This window comes from Pteropus vampyrus, unplaced genomic scaffold (genome assembly GCF_000151845.1).
Source record: "Pteropus vampyrus isolate Shadow unplaced genomic scaffold, Pvam_2.0 Scaffold151, whole genome shotgun sequence".
In the NCBI taxonomy this organism is placed as follows: domain Eukaryota; kingdom Metazoa; phylum Chordata; class Mammalia; order Chiroptera; family Pteropodidae; genus Pteropus; species Pteropus vampyrus.
This window is the reverse complement of record NW_011888932.1, coordinates 4,439,692-4,457,652: the sequence shown is the minus strand read 5'-3', so window position 1 is coordinate 4,457,652 and position 17,961 is coordinate 4,439,692. Positions and strand designations below refer to the sequence as shown.

At 36.6% G+C, this 17,961-nt stretch overlaps 1 protein-coding gene across 9 annotated transcripts in view; it reads right to left on the bottom strand.

Annotated features, from left to right (window-relative positions):
• Positions 1-17,961, bottom strand: part of PDE4B (phosphodiesterase 4B) — a 500,375-nt gene that overhangs the window by 22,314 nt on the left and 460,100 nt on the right. The window contains exons 1-2 of one of the 9 annotated variants that reach the window (XM_023536204.1): positions 17,556-17,589; positions 16,860-16,972 (exon numbers count right to left, since the gene is read on the bottom strand). The exons of 5 other annotated variants lie outside the window; for them this stretch is intronic. In XM_023536204.1, coding sequence (XP_023391972.1) covers positions 16,860-16,972; positions 17,556-17,574 — 132 coding nt within the window. In that variant the 5' untranslated portion in view covers positions 17,575-17,589. Of the gene's footprint in view, positions 1-414; positions 437-16,859; positions 17,424-17,555; positions 17,590-17,961 lie in introns of those variants that run through there. 3 more of the 9 variants (XM_023536206.1, XM_011369586.2, XM_023536208.1) reach the window with 3 other exon arrangements.

Here is a 17,961-nt window from a genome sequence, read left to right as displayed (position 1 = left end):
GCTTTGTGCAAAGATATACAGACAAGCTAGGAACTCCTTTGGTAATGCATTTTTGGTTAAATCAATCACATAGGAGGGGTGGACTAGAATTATCTCAGAGATTCATTCTAGTTCTAAATCTTGATATTCTTATGTGTTTAAGAATAAAACAATCCAGGAGAGTAATAATACAAGGGGCTAGTATCAAGCACATGAAAAAGCTACTTTTAAGACTAATCTAGGATTGTCAGGGGGTCACCTGATAATCACTTAGGAGTGAATCCTAAGTGATCAAAAATATTCGTCAGCCCATCGAAGACTAGATAAAACAAGCACTTTTCTCCCATCGGTAACCTCATGATGAAGTCGGTAAGTGAAAACTGCAGATAAAAAAAAAAGGTGCCAAAGAGAAAGGAAGACAGTGCCAGTAGTTACCCTGGTGGGTGGCCGTCTACGCAGGAGCCCATCTGTGACACAGGAGCCTTATTGTGTGGGATCTTCCTGTTTTTGCAATGTGAAACAACTGCCGAAGTCATTAAAGTCACAATGACTTTATTAGGGACTAAATTTTGACTCATATTTTACACTTTGTTAGTCATAAGTTAATAAGAATTCCCGGGCATCAGGAAAGTGAAGGGGCTGAAATTCCTCTTGAAGTCACAGAATGCTAGCAGTGGTAGAAGGAAGCCGAAACTGCTGTGGCACAGTTTAGTGAGAAATGGAAGTAAGGAGAGCTTGTCTCTATCTTAGTTTTGCCACTAACCAGACATGTGATCTTGGGCAAGATGAATTAACCTCTTGGGGCTCAGTTTTCTTTAGCTGTGGACTCAGTTTCTTTAGTTGTAAAGTAACTAATTTCTAAGGTTCTTCTGGTAAAAAGAAAAAAAAATTACTTCTTCTATATCTCTAAGTTTACATGAGAAGAAATGAGGACCCAAAGAAATCAAGACTCTAATTCTTAAACACCTATAATTTCCTTTGCAAAATCTGATTTAAACGACCACAAAAACGGGCTCTTTATCAAACTCACAGTTTTCACAGTTCTTAACATTTCAGATTATCTGACAATGTGCGTCTCATCTCTTGTTTCCTTTCTGTCTTTCCCTATAAACACGACCATCTGTTTGAAATTTGATGTCTAGTTTCTTTAATAAAAAGTTTGTCCTTTTTGAAAGGCAAATGAAATTGAACAGAGTTGATAACAGGATTAAGGAAAGAATAACATGTCACCGTTCAGTAGCATCTACTTTCCTGGAGACTACAGTTCCATGACAGATCATCCTAGCAAACAATTTCTGCTGTATTACTGTCTGGGGCAAACCCCTGGTACACCGGGGAATACCGTTAGGCCATTCTAACTGTCCACGTGCCAAATAAGAAAGAAACTCATCTAAAAACATTAAAATTGAGTGATTCTCTTCTTAACTGACCAGTGATATGGTAATCCACAATAAACAAGTATATAATGAAAAACAAATGTGAATGTCTCTACCATAATTCTGTAATAAAACATTGGCATTTATGATGAAGCTAAAATAGAATAAATTCCACTCACTGGTTAGAGGACAAGTATCTTCTCAAGCGGCATTTTAAAAGTCAAAGTAGGGACAAACCATTAGTGCTTTCATACAGAGACGTGGAAAAAAAAAATCCAAATAATTTAAATATAACTTTGAATACAACTGTTCAACCACTTGAAACTAGGTCTTGAACAGCCCTCAAACTTATTATGTGTTTCTTCCTATCTATCTATCCTCCTTGCTGATGTCCATTTTTCTTAGAATTTCTGAAAACTTTTCAGGAGGTACTTTGGCAAATTTGAGTTGTTGGCCTGATAATGAAATAGTAAAGAGATTTTTTTTTTTTTCTCGGCAGATGGCAAAAACTATTGTAGTAACTGATAAAAATCAAGGTTCACTATTTAGTTATTCTTTTGTTTTCCCATTTAAGCATTCTACAACTTTTTCTGTGCATAATGGCTAATATTTAACCTCAAACTTCTAAAGGCAGGTCTAAGGCCATGGGATGTTAATGTGATTCCAAAGCAGATGACTAAGGTCTTTTGAACCATTTCACAGCCAGAAGTTCTACAACCTTTTTATATTTTTAGAATTAGAAATCTTACCATGGATCAGATCCTCGAACCATCCTCTCTTGACTAGTGGAAAGCAAGACCTCTGCTTTGGGACCCTCGTTTGTAACTTGGAAGCAATGGTGCAGAACAGGAAAATCACCCCCTCACTCCCACCCAAGATTGTACTTTCCTTTCATAGCCCCATGAGTATTGGTCAGATTTTCTTTAAGAACTGATTTGCAATTTTATTCCAGAAAATCTTCTGGGTTTTTAAAAATCTTTCACTAAGTATTGCCTTATTAAAATTTCCAATATTTTCGCAGCCACAAAAATCTACCATAGCTTGTTTTTGAGATGACTACTTTATCCCTTTAAACCCTTCATGTGGCATGTATTATGTTTAATATTAGTAATATTGATTTCAGTCAGCAACTTTCACATACCCCTTGAGATAAAAGATAAGGGGATGTTTCAAATCCTGCAGAAACAGGGAATTACTGCTTCTAGATTAGCGTTTCCCAAGGCTAGAATAGCTCCCTAGCCTGGAAATTTTCAAGATCAACTCTTAGAACCCTCAAATAAATAAAGGAAAATCCTGGGCTACGTAGACATATCCTTTCCTTCCTTGAAAGCACGTTACCTGTTTTGATATTTTGGTATTTCTATGCTAGAATGTGCACTGGCAAATTGAGAAGCGTCTGCCACAGGTTGGAGATTTAAAAATAATTTTAAACCATAAATGATGTAAAAAGTAGTCTTAAGTGATTTTATTTTTTTAAAAAAGAGATAATTACATTTGTTTTGCATTTTGTTTTTTCTATAATTAGCTACTATAATTTAGAAGAGATGAATGGATGCTTTGCATAACAATGCACCCTAAGTATGGGTTTGTTGGGATTATGAAGGCTTATAAAAGTAATTCAGAGTTGGATAAATAGGTCACACATGACATAGAGGTGATTCTAGTTACAGGTTGATCTTACCTGTGGGGTCTAAGAGCATCAAGAAGACTCTAGCAGCAGATCCAACAACATTCTAGCATGACATAGAATCAGCTGGGCATTCAACTGAGTCTGGAAATAAGATCCTGTACTATCTGAGAAATTTGGCAAGTTGCTGAGTTTCTTGAAGACTAAGTGTTTCCATCTTTAAAATAGAAAGGTTAGATATAATGTATGTAAAGTGATTGGCAAGGTGGTCTGAGACCGTTGCAGGACTTGTAATTTATTCTGCAGGATTTGTACTTGAAGCTGAGTTTTGTTTTTGAATTTTAAAAGAATATGAGGTTGTGATATCTTCTTTGCTTGGATTTGCATTTGGGTGGAGGTTTCGGTTGGCTCTTTGGCACCCAAACTCTTTTCTTCTCATTGTTGACAACAGCTTGTATAATTAACTATGATGCTGTGCTATGTCATATAGATTACATGACACAGGATTTACTCATAGGAGTTCTGGCTCACTGGTTGAATTTAAATTATTCACCAGTCTAAGGAGTGTAAACCAGAATTGCCAGAAAGATAGATAAAGCCTGTCGAATGTAACCATAAGTCAAAATGGCCTTATATTAAAGCCATATCACAGAAAAAGCCTGTTTGGAGATTTGCAGCTGTTGCTGTCTGTTCATTCATGATTCCATGACTTAGCCAATTTCCTCAAATTAAGAGACTTTAGAATGCTTTATGTATTAAAAAAAGCCATGAATGGACACAAATTGCCTGACATGAGGATAATTGCTCCAAGTATGCATTTTGCTCAGATTTCCACAGTTGTGGTTAATCCAGTAACAAATCTGAAGTAATTTAATATGTGGCTGGGGTAGGAGTGAAAGGAGTATCAGCAATATGTCAGGAATGAAAAATACAACCAAACAATGGCAGAATGACTAAGTTGCTATTCTCCAGACACAACAGATATAGAGTGAAGCTGAGTTTCAGACATGTGTTCCTAAGTATGCTTCCAGCTGAGTGTGCAGTAATTATTGCCATCACTAAAGGACTTAGACTCTTGTCCACTGGATGCAGACTTTTCAAGAGAAAGGTACGCCGAATATCCCAATGCCAAACCAAACGGCAAAGATGTGCTTAACATTTCTGGTCACAAGGAAAGAACATTTGTCCCTGTCAACTTCGTTCTCTGTTATCTGACTTTGAATTTGGGAGGAGTTGCATGGAGCAAGATTTCGAAGCTTCTGAAGGTACTGTAAAGAGTCACTCTGAAGCAAGTGGGGGTTTTGCTTTCAACCTAACAATCAGAAAAACTATAATTAAGCTTGGAAAGCACTTACATGTAGCATGGTGCAGTATAATAGGAAACAGGTTTCCTGGGTTCTAATAGATTTGCCACTAACGACATAGCTGGTCCTAGACAAATTAGATTAAGTTTCTGAGCTTCATGCAACTGATCCAACAAATATTTATTTGAATGCCTACCAAGTGCCTAAAGCTATTCTAAATGCTATACCTACAAGAGTAAACAAGGTAAACACGATTCATGTCTCCAATAACCTTACAGTCTAAGGAAGTAAAAACTAAGTTTTACAATAAAACCCCAAAATCATTAAACTGTGATAGCAAATTGTAAAACAATCAAGCTGTTGAGTTAAGGTCATCAGAGAAGTTCTCTCCAAAGAGATAACATTTAAACCGAAGTCTGGAAAATAAGGAGTCTTGGTTGAGCTCTAGCTTTAAAATGTAATGATTATATATAGCTAGTAAGTCATAAATGATAATAAATTACCTTGTGACTTTCCTTTAATTTTTAAATCATTTGACTTTGGAGTAAAGAGAAAAAGATTTGATTCTACGCATCGCTATTTAGTAGCTGAAGAGCTTGGAAAAATCAATTATCTCTCTTGCATCCAGGTTTCACCCTAAAAATGAGGATATAAGACTTTCTTCAAGGTGAGCATCATATGAGATAACAAAGGGAAGAGCCTAAGTAAGCAGACAAGGGCTCTTTAGATACATTTCCTTACATGCAACCCTGGATCTGGCAACACACACACAAAATACAAATATTTACACACTTAAAGAAAGCCCCTTACTTAATGTTCTATCTTAGCACCACAGGAAGCTTTGGAAGCAAATAAACTTTAAGCGAAGAAATGGGCCTTAAAAATCCCTACATTGCCCCAAAACTAATGTTTCCTCAGGCAGAACCAAAGTTCCTGGGGGAAATGAAGTCATGGATCATGGCTGGATTTGAAAAGCAGTGATCAAAAAAGAAAAATCTCTCCTGGATTATTCCTTAATAATATCTCCTCCTCCTTTCTTTCTTTTATAAAAAAGAGCTCATATTTTACTCATTTTAGCCCAATATATTTATCGTGCGTGTGTGTGTGTGTGTGTGTGTTTGAGAGAGAGAGTGAGAGAGAGAGATAATATTCTCCTGCTCAGGGGTTCATGTTTTTATTTGTTTATTTTTGGCAAGATTCTACTATTTTAGGATTTATTCAGCGTCCTGAAAGGTCTTTTTTGAAAAGCAATATGTGACCTTTCTCAGTTTGAAATTTTTACTATGTCAGGCATATAATACACCATTAGACAATGACTTTATCTCAATACCTTAAACATACGAAAGAAAAATATTAGTAAAAGAGCGTTTTAAATTACTGCAATCAAAATAAAACATTCTCTGAAATTAAACTATACTGATTTGAAAATATTAACAAATAATACTGGTAAATTTTAATGAGATATCATCAGGGAAGCTTCCGTGCAATGGGTAAGAAAGATGCAAATAAATTTCGTGCAACCAGATCCAGAGTGTGTTAAAATACAGCAGGGAAAAATTCAGTGGCAGCTCATCCTGTCAAGAACACAAATAATGTACTGCACCTGGCCAAGACAAACATATCCATTGCATCAATAAACTCATGCATATCTAAATCACTCTGACTCAATTACAGATTGGAGCCAGCTGTAGCAATTTCAATGGCTAGGAACTAAGGCAAGAGGGTACTGTGCCCTTTCAGCTTGGTAGATGGGTCGCATTCTGGCTGGTTAAATTGACCCTTCTGGGCTGTGAGTCGGATATTTAGAATAGAAGTTGGAGTCCATTTCATTAGTGACCCCTTCAGAAGGTTCCTTTCTCATAATCAAATGGACATGCAAAAGTATACTGGAAATGTACATTATCACTGAATGGTTTAAGCATGTTCCATGAATTTAAATTTTTTGAAAACGCTAAAAAAAATATTTCCTTCTTCAATATGGACGAGGTCATTAACCATCCTAGCAGAAAAAAGTTTAATTATCAAAAGTCCCCATGTCAACAAATTTCTTAAATGACCAAATCAAAGAGTTTTTGAAATAATCACAGAGAACTTTTTTAAAATAGAAGAAATCCCAAATCAGCTGCCACCAACTGACAAAAGCCATCACTTGCTTTTCACTTCTCTCCTTACTGTTGAAGAGAAATAGAGCTGTGCCTCCTTGAACACTTTTTAACCTTACTATTGTAAGCAAACATGGAGTCTCAAAAATTTGAACACAATTTCAGGCCTCAATATCTTGCAATCTGGAGCAGACATAAATAAAACATCAGATAACTAAAATTTTAGCTATGATATTAAATGACATGGTAGGTAAAAGCATGGTCTATGAAAATCTGAACAAAGCCAGAGTAGTCAAGGTAAAATTGCAAAAAAAAAAAAAAAAAAAAAAAAAAGGCCAAGAAGTCTGACATACTAGGAATAGGTTCACAGTATTGGGCACGATGATACGTTAGAGCCAAAGGGAAGTTTCCTAGGCAATGGAAAACGAAGGGAGGAGTAAAGGCCTCTATTTCTTGATTCTTAAGTTATAATAAAACTCTTACTTATAGTCTTAAGCCATGTTTTCAACAGATCTTCTGACATCATGGATAGAGAAGGAGTGAGAAGTCCACTGTTTCAATCAACAGGAGCTACTAAAATGTTTACTTTATTTTTTCAATTCTGTCAGTTCTTATACTCAAATGATTATCCTGGCTATTAAATTATTCCTCTCTCCAATGGAATCTCCTTTTACATATTTTAGTTTTTTAATTCAAGTCTTCCTTATCTTACTCTAATAGCCAAAACATTAAGCTTTATTACCCACCCCCAAATTAGAAATTTCTTTTCATTTTCTACACAAAATGTTAAGAATTTTTACCTCACTTTGTCCTACTTAATAATATAAATAATGATTACAAATGGGTAGATGACCAAAAAAGCTAAAGTGAGACGATCGAGGAAACATTAGGCATGGAATAATTTCCCTGAATAAACATTATAATTGAGATTATCAAATCTCCTTGTCATTTTCCCTTTATTTTTCCCACATCCTCATTTTAAGTAATTATATTAGTAGTTCAGAATCCATCGATATTTTACAAAGTATTTGCAATATCTGCTTAACTCAGATCTCTACAAATACCAAAACTCATCTCAAGGTCCTTAAACACATAAAAAATGTGTCTCTATCTGCTATAAATAAAGTTTGTTTGGTTTAAAATATTTATAAGTCATTAATTACATTGATATTTTGTCTAGATATGTAGCTGCCGACACTATTGAACCCAACTCTACCAAGTTGTCGATAATACACCTCAAGAATCCAGAAATCTTATTTGAGTTGTGAGAGCTTTTCATAACCTGGGTCACTGGGCAGAAACATTCTGAGATGCAGGGAGAGGGTCACACTGAGATAACCATGCTGATTTCAACTTTCTAAGCTAAGTGGCAGAGAGAATCTAAACATTGACTATTTTTTCGCCAGTCGGTCAAACTCAATTTCATCTTCTTCAGTTTCAGAGAGAGAAAAGGAAGAAATAGAAGGAAGTTGAGGGCACTTACACTAATCACAGAGTTTTTACTACTTAAACTTTAGGATTGGTGTGAAAGCAAACAAGTATCAAGGGCATTAAAAATGTCCATGCCCTTTAATCCATTAATTTCATATGTGGGAATCTAACCTAAGAAAAAAATCAGATTGCTTTTGTACGATGAGATTTTTTTTCTGATGATGTATATTTTACAAATATATACATATATGAATTAAGTATATATTTATTTAATATACGTACACTATAATTCAGAAAGCAAAACAGCCAAAAGTGAAGAAAAAACAACTAATAACGAGAGTATTTAAAGGAACTCACTCCAACTATTTCCTGCTAGATTTTGATCACAAAATTTTCAGGAATATTAAACTAGTTCTCTTTACTTGAAATGATTAAGAAGGAAATAATTTTCACTCAAGAAAAGCGAATGGACAATGAGGAGATTAAAAATCAATGCAAATGAAAGGGAATGTCCCACGTCTTTCTTCAGCTGAATCAGCCTTTTGCTGAAGATGAATAGCAAGCTGGATTTGTATTCAGATCTGTATTTTAGTACCTTATTCTTCCACTAATTAACTTCATGACTCTGGAGAAGTCGTGTCATAATAAAATTACTTTTCATTCAGATCGTGTTTTATGTTTTATAAAGATCTTTGGGTACATCTGATATTTAATCTTCAGTTTTTATAATTCTCATTTATAAAATGTAGGTTTCAAATAGATAATACCTAAGGCCCCCTTTTGGGTTTAAAATTCTAGGATTTTTGTCTAATGCAACCATCTAAGGCTATAACTAAAAAGACTATATTTAGATCTTTTTGGTTTGATTTATCAACTTTCAGCATCCACACTGACCAACGATATTAGATTGTTGCCAAATTAACACTTCCCTTTGCCCTGTCTGATCAGCTCTAGCACACAGCCAATATGATTGAGTTGGTAAGATAACTTCTCTTTTTTAATCTTATCTTTCCAAAATAACTATTTAAAATTTATCTTTTCAGATATCAAATGCCAAAACTTCTTGTCCTAAATCCAAAATTTTTAAATTGGTTCAATTGTTTCTACTTCCTACCTGTACTCAAATTTCATTTTTATAATTGCTGAAGGTTATAACATTATGTACTATGCTGTTAGCAAGGAGTGAAGAGAACTTGGCCATTTAAAGTTTTTAATGATCATTGTTAAGATTGCCATACTTTGAATAGCTAAAATAATAATAATAATAAAGAGATGAAATTAAACCATGAAGATGAACTTTATTTTCAATAAATTCACTAAACTTCAATCCCTGAAGCTTTTAGGTTTCCAAAGTGGTATATTTTAAAACTGCAATTAATTCTCAGAAGGAAACACATGACTGCTGAACAGAATTGCATGACTTATAGCTTTTTAAACTCTATTCCCTAAAGAAAAAAAAGATTATCAGACACTTCCCAAAACAGAAACAAAAGAAACTGGAGTTTTACTGTCTTCTTCACTTCTAAATAACTTAACAGTCTTTTCTTTGTGGAAACACTTGGCTACTTTAAAGTAAATTAAACAAAGGAAGTTACAGTAAAATATCCAAGAGACTAAACAGTTTGGCACAAGTTGAGGGAAACATCACGTACAAATGGGCAAGGCACAGAGGCTGGCAAGTCCCTGAAAAATGCTTAAGTGGAGGGATGTGCAGGGATGCACATCAACAATTGGCACAGTGTCTTCAAGAGTGTGAATCTATTGACTGTGGCACAAAGTTGCCTTGGTGTCTTGTGGTTTGGTAAAGTCCTGGCTTCCAGACAGCTGAGGTATCTCCACTCACTGAGCACTCTTTTACTTAGAAATAAAAAGTTTTAGAAGAAGAGTGCAAGAGTAAGCTCCGCCTTTGGCTTTTCTTTCACTGATAACAATGGCATAGATTTGGGGAGCCTTTTAGACTGGGACATACTCCAAAAGAAAGGAAAAAAGATAAGAAAGAAGTATAAAAAAAATGTAAAACAAATATTTCTATCCACTAGTGTGTTTAATTCTATATTTCAAAACCAGTGTTCTAGAATTATATTTGACACTCTAAAGAAAATTATCTGGTGCTTTTTTTTTTTTTCCATGTAGAAAGGCTTTTCTTAAAATGACTTATTTATCAGATTTGGAGAATATAATGCTCTCTTATCAGCTAGCCAGAGGTGCAATGATTAAAGATAACGTTCCCTTACTTCATTCTTGCTTGTTTTTTAGAGATTCGTTCATTTGGGAATTATGAAGTGAGTTGGCAGAAAGATTAGACTAAATGGATTAGAATTCAGTGAAGGAAATGGTTCTATAAATACCAACGCAAAATATTTAAATTAAGCAAAATAGATTACAAATCAAATTCATTACAAAGCACTAGACAACATTCAAAATATTTGATTTGCTAAGTTTTAATAAGATTAGAACTTGGAATACTGAATTACACTCTATTTTATCATAGAAAGAGTAACTGAAATAATGCCAGATAAAGAATAAACAGCTTAATCCTCTTTTTCATCTTTGAAGGCAATGTCCAAGGAAGACAGTCTACATGTTGCTTCTAGGAAATTTACCTATATTAGTTATTGCTACTGGAGCATTGCTGCTCTATTTTATTATAATGTTGCATGCATTGTTGCATACAAGTATATGATGAAATTGCCCTAATTATATGCGTAACAATAAAATTTAAAAAAAAAGAATACCCTTTCTCCATTCTCTTTTTATTTTCGGAGTTGGGCAAAAAGGGAATTTGAAGGTAGGCTAAGGTCCTTTAAACAAAACTTTACTGTCTTATCTTTGGCCACATTATAGAATTTTAGGAAACAAATAGCCCTGTATTTAGCAAACTGATACACAATAGGCAGTGGGTTAGTTTAATATTGTTATTTACAGTTGTATGAGTGCTTTACAATCATTTTCTATAATTATGGTTCTTCTTCCCCCTCTTCTATGTTAATAGATACTGCTTCCCAGCCAAGAAGACTGAGTTTGAGGTGATTAATGGTTGGTCTTGAGGCCCGCAATATGGTCATTACACATTAGGATTTTGAAGCAGAGCTAACCAATGATGGCCAGAATGAAAAGAATAAGACTTCCAGAAACCACGACAAAATTCCCTTACAAGAGATATTAAATACCTCTATATTTCTATAATTATCTATCTTGATAGGATCATTGATGGTGAATCAGATGACCTGAAGTGTGAATCCCAGCTCTCTTCTTCACTTTAGAGAGTTTCTTTCAAGTCTCTAAGCCCCACTTTACTCATCTGTAACATGGGGATAACAGTACCTATTTTAAAGGGTTGCTATGATTATTAATGACGTAATGCAGGTAAAGCGCTTAGCACAATGTCTGCACGCATAGTATACACCTGTAAAAGTAGGTTGGTTGTTTACTGTTACTGTTCTATCAATAAATGCAAGAGCTGAATGAGACCATGAAGATAGTCTTCTCTATATTTTATAGATAAAAAAAAAGCAAAAAAAGCAAAATGATTTCATTGTTTACGATAATATACCCAAATTGAGGCAGAGCTAGAACTCAAACTCATGGCTTATTCCCCAGCTCTTTTTACCTTGCTGCCTCCAGTTTCCTATAAATCTTGGCAGTAAAAAGAGAAAAGTTAGGTCAAAGTATGTATGAGTACCCCACTTGGCTGTCAGAACTGATTTTCATGCTATTCTGCCTTCCAATCCAGGGGCATCTCTAACATTTGTGGGGCCACATACGAAAAGTATAAATATATCAAGATATAAACTGAATTACCTCCAATACTCCTACCTCGACAGACATCCCTTCCAAGCAGATTAGAAGGTCAGATTGAATTTAAAATTCTTGAATTCCTTAGATATGGCAGTGCAGAGTGATCTAGCTCCTGGACCACATCCTGCCCCATTCTTTCTATATGTCCTAACACCACTGGGGACCTCATATATGGGCCCTTGTACACCCTTTGCCACATCCTGCATGTCCAAGCTTCTCCCACACAACTTTCCCAAGCCAAAGGCCGCCTCTTGGCTACCTTGGGCCTAAGGGTATACGTCCTGCAGCACATCCAGGAAAGGGACCTATCCAGGTCCCAGAAACGGATTCAAAGCCATTTAGACAGGGAATGTAGGGGTCCAATGGATGCAATGTGGCCTGGAGGAGGGAACACAGCTACTTCCTTGACCTGGCAAACTCTTCATCTCCTGGACCAGAGTGCAGCTGGAGGAAGACAAGGCCAGGCCTCTCTTATAGGACAGGGTCCAAGAAAAGGACCCTCCCCCCCACCCGCCGCCTTGTCCTAAGGGTGACACTGCTCTAATTATTTGCTTAATTTCAGGCAAGAGTGGAATTAATCCCTTTCAATATTTGGTCACCTGTCTATCATCTTCCTGACAGAGTTCTAAGATGAATCTATTGACCAATAAAATCTATTTTCTTTCAGTTCTGCTGGATCCAACGTTTCTCAAGCTTATTGATTAGTCAGTTAGATAGAAAATGACTCAGCCAACTTCAGGGCAATCAGTCTGTCGTGATCATATTCCAGTGTCACACAGCTTGGGACCCAGGTGGCTCCAGGCTGGTAGAATTGTTTGACTTCACTCCCTTTCACCCAACAGCACAGGCAGTTAACTGCCTTCAGGTTCAGTGCTCCAGTAGGACCACACTTGAACAACCGGAAAAGTAAACCTGTGTACCCAGGAGGACTCACTTCCCCTGTGATGGTATCTGTAGCTGACTTCATGATGCCTTCAGAGAAAAAAGATTGACTATCTGCCATTACTAGCTTATAGATTTTCTTAGCAAACATTTACTGAAGTGCAAGGTCTTGATGTTTCTTTCTAAAGAGAATGAAGATATTATTTAGGACTGCTCTTTTCAATAATAGAACATTCATTTTCCCAGTAGGGCTCAAACCTTTGTACTACACACAAAAAAAATAGCCCCAAGGCAAAGCTAGTCTAGAAAGAAAAGAATTGCAAAAGGTGTTTATTTAGAAAAGTGACAAGTTGCTTGAACACTGCTCCTTACTGAATACCGTAGCTTGTTTATCTTTTGAAAAACATTCAACATGCTGGGTATGAATGACTCCTTTGACATTTTCCACCTGAAAAATTGAGGCAAGTGATTCTATTTCTCAGTAAAAGCTCCCCTTTTCTCATCAGTCACAACTACGCCTCACAGGGAATTGTTCTGTGTTGGTCCTTCCTCAGTCACTGTTGTTGCAACTCTGTACTTTTCTATGTCTGTTAGGAAGGAGACAGGAAATTCTAGTCACCCTCACAGCAGCTGCACTATTCCTCCTATCCTCCTCCAATGACGTCGATTGGCTTTGGTGACACGAGGTCAGGAACTGAGCCACAGTGAAGGTCAGGAAGATAGGTCAGTGTTTATGCCTTTTGGGCTGGGGATCCTGCTGAGGCTATTTGGTTTCTTCCTTTCTATACTGTTTCTCTTTCCGTTCCTCTTTTTATAATGAGAGCCAAAGCATCCTGTTTTCAAAACATCTGACTGTTTTGCCACTGAGGAACTCATGCTCTGATGCATTTCGCCGAAGTGTAAAACAATTCTTCTAATTCAGGAGGCGATAAAAATTGAAACACCAAAATTAATGAGCAAATCTAAGAGGGCAATCTTGTTAAAGAAAACAGCTCTAACGCATCTAACTGAACTTGGGCTGCTAGTAAAAGGTTCACTAGACATCCTTTTCATCTTGAAAAACAATGTCATGGCCTCATAAAACTCCTCCTTAATTTATCCCATCTTGCTGTAATTCTTGGGGGGAAAATAACCTATGATATTAACCCACCTGGCTGCATCTTTCCTCATAATTCTGAGACTCCATTCGATCTATAGCCAGCATTAAGGAATAAGGAAAATTTGGGCCGAAAAGACTATATTTGTATAAGTCACAGAAACAATTCTTTAACTCTAGGCTCTGAAGCACACTTGGGAAAGCTAATTACAGACTTTAAGTAACAGTTTTCATCAAAATGTAAAAGAGTTAGAAAAGAACGACAAATGAAAAACACACAACCCTATTCAGATGAAGTAAATATGACAGAATGCTCGCTTTTCCTTCACTCGACAAACTTAACTCTCTAGCAGCTGCATGTAGACCGGCACGTATGTAATTCCCAAACACCGCCTGAGCAAAACACTAGCTCTCCCATCATCATTTACTTGTAAATAATTTCGGAAGTTGCAAACAAAACTCAGCAGTCACTTAGTGACATGACTAGTGACACGAACTTATTTGCAAAGATATAGTGGACTCTATTAATAAGTTATCATTTATTGAACTTTTACTACACATCAGGTGCTTTGCTGAGTGCTTTAAATGCATTATCTCATTTAATATTCACAGTAGCCTGCTGAGTTAGGTACCATTTTTATCCCTGTTTTACAGATAAGAAAATTAAGTCTTAGAGCAGTTAAGTAAGTTGGCCAAGGTCAAGTAGCTAGTAAACAATAGAAATAGAATTTGAACCATGATCTTTTGACTCCAAAGCCTATACTTTTTACACGCTGCCTCTACAGAACGTCTTCACACTCAGTTTCCAGTCTACACCTCAGAGATTTGCCATGGCTCCGTTGGTAAATGAGGATAAGCAAAAGATGACCAAATAAGACTGCACAGTAATGATAACAGTGATGGTGATGATGACAATATTTAAACAGCAACTTGGATGGCATGCTTACATAATTTCAACAATACTTAAAACTGAATGTGACATCTTATTTCTACCACAGATAATTCAATTCTCAAAAGACTGATATAGATCTATTTCTTTTTGGTGGCCACAAAAATATTTCCATTATATTATATTATATTATATCATATCATATCAATCATATCATATCATATTATGTTATATTATATTATATGTGTCATGGATTAAACTTTACCTGAGACAATTATCTGGATAATCAAGATTTTGCGGAGGGTGGACATAGTTAAGTAAAAAGAATGAGATATTTTTTAAAAATTGAAATTGACTTCAGCTGTCAGGGGGCATTATTTATTCACTGGATAATTGCTTTGCCTTAAAACCTTTCCACTGTAGACTAAGAAAATAGGTGAGGTTGCATGCCTTCTACTTAAATTAACTGTGTCAGAATTAAGATTTAGCCTTTTCCTTAGGGTTAGCTCTATTCAACTGTCATTGCTTCCTGCACACGACACCACAAAGAACGAAGCCTGAAGTGATTGGAATTCTTACTTGAACTTACACAGTCACTGGTCTCAGAGCGTAATTACCTATGACACTGAATGCGAAAGATTTTAAATAAATTTGCAAGGTAGAGAATGTCTAATTTCAGCACTCCAGACACAAACCTAGCTAGACTCTACAACACGTCAACACTCACAATGAAAAATAATGGTAATTTGCAGTTTCTCAATGAGTATTCTTTTTCTCCCCCTGGAATTAGTTGCCTACTTTATCTCGGTGACTGCAGAAGAAAGTTCAGTGTGTCCTTTATGGTGAAATCTGCTGAAAACTACCCCTATGTATTGGATCTACATCTTGTATGGTTATCAATGATCACAAAATGCATAGACAGAGTCTCTGTTGGTGCTGCAAAGTAAACTAAAGCCTGTGTGAAAATCCTTGTACATGGAGCCCAGGGTGGTTTGAAGAAGTTAAGCAGTTAAGTCCTTCTCATGGGGAAGCGGTTGGTTAAGATTTACTACAGTCTGGAAAAACCCAGAATTTAGCCTTCGACTGAAAACTTCAGAGAAAAAAGCGGTAAATAGTTAGACTTCAAACCTTTTCCTTTTTTTCTCCTACTTGAATCTGAACTAAAATGTGAGATGACTTCTTTTTTTTTTTTTTTTTGCCTTATCATTAACCAATAAACAAAGACTAAGAAGAGTCTCCCCCTCTCTCCATCCAGGACATCCTAAGAATGCAATGCTTCCTCTGCTCAGGTCATCTGAGCTGGAGCCAGCAAACCTTGATAAGAAGGTGATACTTTTAACCCCAGGAAAGAGGGAGGAGGGACACAGTTTGTTGGCATACCTTAGGGTTGTAAAGGGCATGCTGGCAGGTGTGGAGCAAGACCTCTTCCCTTCCCAGTCCCAGAACCATAAGATAATACTGTTGGCTAGTATGATTGGAAATTCTGAAAATATGTACTTAGGATGGTAGAGTGTTAAGGCTTTCTATATGTACACACACACACGTGCGTGCACACACATTCTCCAAGGGAAAAATACAAACAAAAAACAACTCTCGCCACATAAATTATCACTCTAAATCCAGGTATTAATTAAACAAATTACATAATGATAGAGAATTAAAGCTCTTCGACATTGTTTTGTCTAGGGATTGTAAATAAAACAATTTCTTTGCAGTATTTGAACCTGATTTCAAATCATTTCACTTTGAAAAGCAGCAAACTTTTAAGAAAAATCTTTCTTTTCTTGGAGACAAGGTATATTGTTTCTTTGTTTCTTTTCTTTTTTATCTTAGCCATGCCAGCATCACAAAATAAATGTTAGAAAATCCCAGAATGTCCTTCTGAGAAGAATTTTAGGATTTATGAAACTTCGAGGCAAACCATTCTCTCCATCGACATTTGGAGGTCATATTATTTTCTCGTTCAAAATATTCATATATCAAACACCTGACTGCAATGCCACGTTTTATACATTTTATCCTGTGAATTCATTCAGATTTTATCTTCCTGCAAATTGTTTTTAAAAAGATATTTTCATTTCTATAATGATTTGAACACTTTATAAACACCTCTCAACTTAAACATATTCCGTACTACATCAAGAAGAAAGAAATTTGGCTTCTGAGAATTAAAGCACAGTGTGAATTTTAAGCTTTGCTGTAGTATCAAGATACAAGCAAAGTGTGGCACTTAGAGACAGAATCTTCGGAGGCTGATCAACAAACCTCTTCTTACAGTCGCGTCCCCCAGTGCACCTCTGTTGCAGGCAGAGGCCAGGGAAGCCCGGAGCTCTCTGCGCGGTCACAGGTTAATGAATAAAACGGTCATCTCTTACCTTGTTAGAAGCCATCTCACTGACAGAGCGGTAGGTCTGTATGGTCTCTAGCTGGTCTAAGCACCAGTCCAATTCCTCCAGAGTTTCCATTGCTAATTTTTGATAAGATTCTTCTGCAAACAAACACACAGACATGTAGTTAGGCTGGAGCGGCTGCAGGCTGTCCATAGCAGAGTCACTGTTGCCGCTGCTGATCCCAGTGCTACTGAAGGTGGCCCCGTGCTCCTTCATTATTTGCGCGCGCCGACTCCTTCCTTCCAGCTCTCTCCACCAGGAGAACAAATCACCGTGTGCTCTCTGCCAGGGATGGCTGGTGCCAAGTTTTCACACACCCAGCCTGGATGAGGTGTCCGAGATCTACCAAGAAACTTCCTCTGAGGAAGAAGGCGGGGAACCGTCTCTTATAAGTTCATCTGCATACATGTGTCCTAAAACTAAAGGCAGAGGCAGTGAGTTTTCTCAGGCTCTGTCTGCCTTAGTCATCCTGGGGCTCTTTAGGGTGTGTGATGTCATTTCTGAGTGTTTGCCTTTTAGAGAAGACATGAGGAAAGGGCTTTCTCATTTTGCTGTTCTTCTAAATGAAACAGACTGTTGAATATTTGAGAGGAAACTGACAGTTTCATTGGAAGGCTATGCAGTCATTCATTCTGCGGAATGTGTATATGTAGGATTAACTTTAATTCAGCAAACACTGACCAGTACAAGTGCGAGACATAGGCTATTCCTCCCCTCTTCTGAATCTTTCTTTTAAGTAGAGGCAAAATAAGGGCTCCCTGATAAAACTTCAGTTTAAGAGAAACTGTCTGGAGTTTTATGTGAACACATTTATTGGCCTGGGAGTCCGGCAGCTCTTGTTATACTAAACAAAGCTAAAACTTCTCCTCTGCAACAGCCAGGATCACAGGGAAATTCTGAACCGGACTTTCAGGTGGAGCCAGATGTGAACGCTGCAGATTTTCATTTTGATTAAAAGCCGGGGGCTCTGATTTGTGGCTGTAGGAATCTAGACTTTCAGGAAATGTTTCTCAGTGGTCCGTTCAAAAAACATGTTTTAAAGATCATATTCTTGCCAGATAATAAAGCTCTTTTTAAATGTTCACGA